At 49.0% G+C, this 4,748-nt stretch overlaps 1 protein-coding gene across 1 annotated transcript; it reads right to left on the bottom strand.

Annotated features, from left to right (window-relative positions):
* On the bottom strand, window positions 3,237-4,121 carry LOC109128733 (uncharacterized protein K02A2.6-like). Its single transcript, XM_019235590.1, has one exon. The coding sequence runs from the start codon at window positions 4,119-4,121 to the stop codon at window positions 3,237-3,239; it is 885 nt and encodes a 294-aa protein (XP_019091135.1).

Below are 4,748 nucleotides of genomic sequence, written 5' to 3'. Positions count from 1 at the left end.
TACCATTTTGCACGGAAAGTTGCCAATTTTAAAAAGAGGATTTTCCTCCCAATACTCGTATAAATCTATCCGGCGCTGCCTACGGATTAAACATCCCAAGAAGAACTCTCAATCAAGACAATGTCAAGCTCGATTAGCAGCGTGGAATCCCCACTAGTTGGCAATGATGCGCCGACGTTCTCGAATGCCGAAGCTATCGAAAGGGGGATGGCGTACTATCCAAACATCCGAGCTCCCTGGATGTTGATGTTCCGCGTTAAACCGGAAGAAAGGCGCGAACTGGAAGAATTTCTTCATGAGGTGGAAGATCGCCACACGGAATATCGCGATCGTCTTGCCGCATCGGAGCAAGTACAGCGAGATATGCTGCTCAAACTTGAGATGCTGGAATCTCACCCAAAGGATTGGATTAAGAATGAGTTCGACAAGATAGCTGCTTTGCCGCCATATCTTGTTGCGTACTGCAATGAATGCCGAAGGGAATCAGATCGGAGACCGACGCACATGGACCCTGTCTTGATCGGTGACTTCATTCCTGGCAACGTTAAGCCGTTCTACATTAACCGGCGTCCAACCGGTGCCGAGCTTGCCGAGGCCGACGCCTTTTTCCGTCAGGTAGCCACTACCCTCTTTTCCTTTTTGCTTTCCTTATGAACGACCAAAATTTGTCTTCTTCGTACTAACCCGTTGTTGATTTTGCGTATGCAGATTGAGGGTACGCACCAAGAACTGACTCAAGATCTTCAGTACTTTCATATGAAGAAAGGTAGGATCGATCGACGGCTGAGGACTCTGGAATCCGAGATCACCCTACTCAAGGCGAAAAGGAAAAGAACTACTGACCTGCTTGATGAATCCGAACAGAAGGCCAGAGCATTGGAGACTCGTTCCGAGGACTGGGAAAAGACTGGGTTGCAACTACTATGGCCAATGCCGAAGCGACTCAAGACGAGCATTCGCGATATTGCGGCGAATGGCGCACCAGTTCGGAATTAGGATGTTTCGTTTGATAATTTAATAAAATGCAACTGCAATACAGCAGGCAAACTTGAACTTTGCTTGTCGTAAAATCTCAATAAAACTTTACAGTAATAATAAGAGATTTATTTTGCTATTTTATTCTCAAAAATGTGCCAGAAGCGTGACGTCTCCCGGCTTACATCAGGCAATTTTTATTAAGTGACGGTAGACAAAATCGATTAGAGCCTCAAAAGCAGGCTATGAATTTTAAACGAAGTGTGTCTGGTCGAAGAGCGAGATACTGGGCTCGGCTTATCTCCTTTTACTTTAGTTCGGTGGCGTTTCACCCGGAGTGCGAAATTATTCTCTGGGTTCGGCTTACCATTCCGTCCGAACTAAAGGTTGAGTGCGAAATAAATACTCTGGGTTCGGCTTACCCCAACAATTAAGAGATTGAGCGCGGAATAAACGCTCTGGATCCGGCTTATCCCAATGATTGAAAGTTCGGGTGCGGAATAATGACTCTGGGTAGGTAGTTATACCAGCTGATCACCTGGCCAGGGTGTCAACAAGGGATGAGTTCGGTACGAACTAATAGATACTCAGTCCAAATCGGGCTAAGGTATACGTATGAGTGTATAGTTTTTTCTTCTTTTTTTTTTTTTTTTTTAAAAAAAATTTCCTTTTTCCGTTTTGGAAATAATGAACGTGCTTCATTAAATGCGCTGCGCGGTCTTTGAGAATTATTTTCGGGACCTCGCGAAAATCACGCTGCACTCTGATTGGTGGATTCAACGGCGGTTACTTCCCATAATTCTGTATAAATTGGATTGAGAGTTTGGGAGATCATTCTAACCTCCACAACTTTCCAAAATATTGAGAGAAAGAGATGGTGACTACTCGATCTGCGTGGCTTAGACGGGCTCTCGAAAGGTTAGCCGCTTCGTCGAGTGGTTCCAACCGAGCCAAATCGTCAGATAACTCCTCTGCCCAAGAGGGCGTAGAGACTTTTCGAGTACACGCACCTGTCCCACCTGTTGATATGGCGGGTGTAGAAGGGAGCCTCGTGTGTCAAGAACTCCGAAGGTATCGGGCTTGCCGCTATAGGCTGGGGGCTCACCTTATGGCGAGACGTCGTAGATTGGCCGAAGTCTGTCGGCTTTATCGTTTGGACGGGACTATTCGGGTCCTGACCGAAATAATCGCCGAAGGCTTCTTCTTGGAGAAGTGGCGTATGACCGGGCTGCTTGCCGCGCGTGCGGCGTGCCAAGAACTGGTGGCGAGTATGGAGGTGCCTGTCCTTTTTGAGGACGACTGTCAGCCCCTCGAAGATACCGCGCAGCCGTTTACTGTGGATATCTGGGCCTACCGGGCTTCCGTCGAAAGGTTAAGGCGGTACGCCAATTTCCTGGAGTCGGCCGGCTCGATTTTCCGTGAGAGGCACCTGGTCGAGGGCCCGTGCGCCTTCCTGGAGGCGTCGAAGTTCCGAGGGAGAGACTGGAGACCCTAAGGCAAGCTCGTCAGTTCTGGCGAAACGAACTGGACAAGGTAACAGTAGAGGAACCGCTGGCAGACGATCTGTCAGGTCCACGGCCTCCACTTCGTCTACAGGACCGCCCTAGCCAGTGACGGCGAAACCCCGACCGTTCCGAACGTGGAATCCGGACGGTTTTGTTTTTTTTTTTTTTTTAGGACCCTCGGTCGTTTGAAGGGATTTTTCCCCTTTGCGTCTCTTTTCTCTGTTTTTTTTGTTGGTCATCGCTCCAAAGCATGTAATGGGGATTGACTTAGTTATAGAAACTTTATTTTAATTGGAATTATCAAACCGTGTAAGGGAAATCAAATCCAAGTGATTTTGGAATATGGTCGATATTTCGTACACCGGCTTGCCGCCGATCTGAATGTGTTCGAAAATAAGAAAAAGTTTTTTAACCGGAAAAAACTTTATTAATATATTAGCTGCATTCGCTTCATCTTTAAAAGATAAGGAATTGCCTACGTACCCCAAAGTGGGGATCAAGCCAACCGTAGTTCGTATTACAAAAGAAAGATAAATGGAGTTCGGAGTCCCGAAAACTCCTGGGTAGAATCGTAACAGCGACTTAGCTGTAATAACGTTTCAAGTGGGCCGCGTTCCACGAGTTTTTGATCCGTTCTCCGGCCATGGTTACGAGTTCGTAGACGCCTGGACGAACTGCTCTAGACACGAGGTATGGACCCTCCCATCGAGCGCCGAGTTTACCGGCGTTTACTTCCTTGGTGTTCTCGAAAACTTCTCACAGAACTAGATCGCCTTTGTTGAAACGCCGCTGACGAACAGTCTTATTATAGTATCGAGCCGCTGCGTCTTGGTAGTGTTGCACTCGAACTAGAGCTTTATCGCGCAACTCTTCGGCAAGGTCGTTGTGGTCGATCAGCATTTTGTCATTGAGTTCGGGATTATCGACCATCATAGTACGACGAAGTGTCGGGACTCCTGCTTCGGCCGTGGCAAATGCTTCGAGACCATATGCGAGAGAGAAGGGGGACTGTCCCGTGCTTCGCCGCGGGGTCGTGCGATATGACCATAGTACACCGTCCAAGTGGTCTGCCCATGCTCCCTTCCTTCGACCGAGTCGTTTCTTGAGTCCGTCGACGATCGACTTATTCGTGGCTTCAGCTTGACCATTACCTTGCGGGTACCGAGGAGTCAAAGTACTGAGACGGATTTGCCAGTTCGACAGGAAGCGTCTGGTGATCATTGAGGTGAATTGGGTGCCGTTGTCAGTGACAATCTCGTATGGAAGTCCGTGGCGACATATGATGTTCTTCCAGATGAAGTTGGTCACGTCTAAGGATTGGATCCTCGTGAAAGATTCTGCCTCCACCCACTTGGTGAAGTAATCGGTCAGCACCAGGACATACTTCTTGGATTTGGACGCCGACAAAGGTCCTATGGCGTCCATGGCCCAGCGCATAAAAGGATATGGAGCTGTCACGGTATTTAGCAGTTCGGGCGGGACGTGCCGCATTGGTCCATGGCACTGACAAGCTTCGCATTTGGCCGCGAAAGTTTCGCAATCGGCCATCATGGTAGGCCAGTAGTGACCATCCTTTTTGATTTTAAGAGCGAGTGCGCGTCCGCCAGAATGGTTGCCACCCTCGCCTTCATGCATCTCCATCATGATGCATTCGGCTTCGTCCCGAGTAACACAGGTAAGAATACTCCTGACGCACTTTGGCAAAACAGTTCACCGTCCAAAAGGATGTACCTGGCACTTCAGGCCTTTAGTCGTCGAGCTGCCCATCGGTCTGTCGGGACGATACCTTCGGAGATGTAAAGTTTGATCTCAAGTTGCCAATCCTCCGGAGGTTTGGCGATGTCCGTCATATCTTCTATTGGCTCATCGACTTCCGTCGGGATTGAATCGTCGTTGATGACGGCGATCTGGCTGTCGGGATCAATGCTGGGAGCATCGATGCATTCAATTGGAATGGTACGTCGTAACTCGGGGTCGGAGCGGTTGGCCAGAGCTGCGAGGGCGTCGGCTGATGCATTTTCGTTCCGTCAGAGAGAAAGATGCAAATTCTCCGGATAACGTGCGGACCAACTGTCGATATGCTCCCATTCGCTTGTTTTTGGCGTCGAATTCTCCGCTGAATTGGCTGACTACGAGTTGGGAGTCACTGAAGACCTGCAGGTGTTTGACTCCAAGTCCCGGGGCTAAACGGAGTCCCGCGAGAACGGCCTCTTATTCGGTTTCGTTGTTCGACGCTTTGAAGTTGAGCTTCAATGCCTGCTCAAGGAT

This window comes from Camelina sativa, chromosome 14, assembly GCF_000633955.1.
Source record: "Camelina sativa cultivar DH55 chromosome 14, Cs, whole genome shotgun sequence".
NCBI classification, from domain to species: domain Eukaryota; kingdom Viridiplantae; phylum Streptophyta; class Magnoliopsida; order Brassicales; family Brassicaceae; genus Camelina; species Camelina sativa.
Note: the sequence above shows the minus strand (reverse complement) of the source record. Positions and strands in the feature narration are given on the sequence as shown.

Excerpts from the sequence above, each read along its gene's own strand:
- LOC109128733 (XM_019235590.1), bottom strand. The coding sequence starts at position 4,121 with ATGGAGATGCATGAAGGCGAGGGTGGCAACCATTCTGGCGGACGCGCA.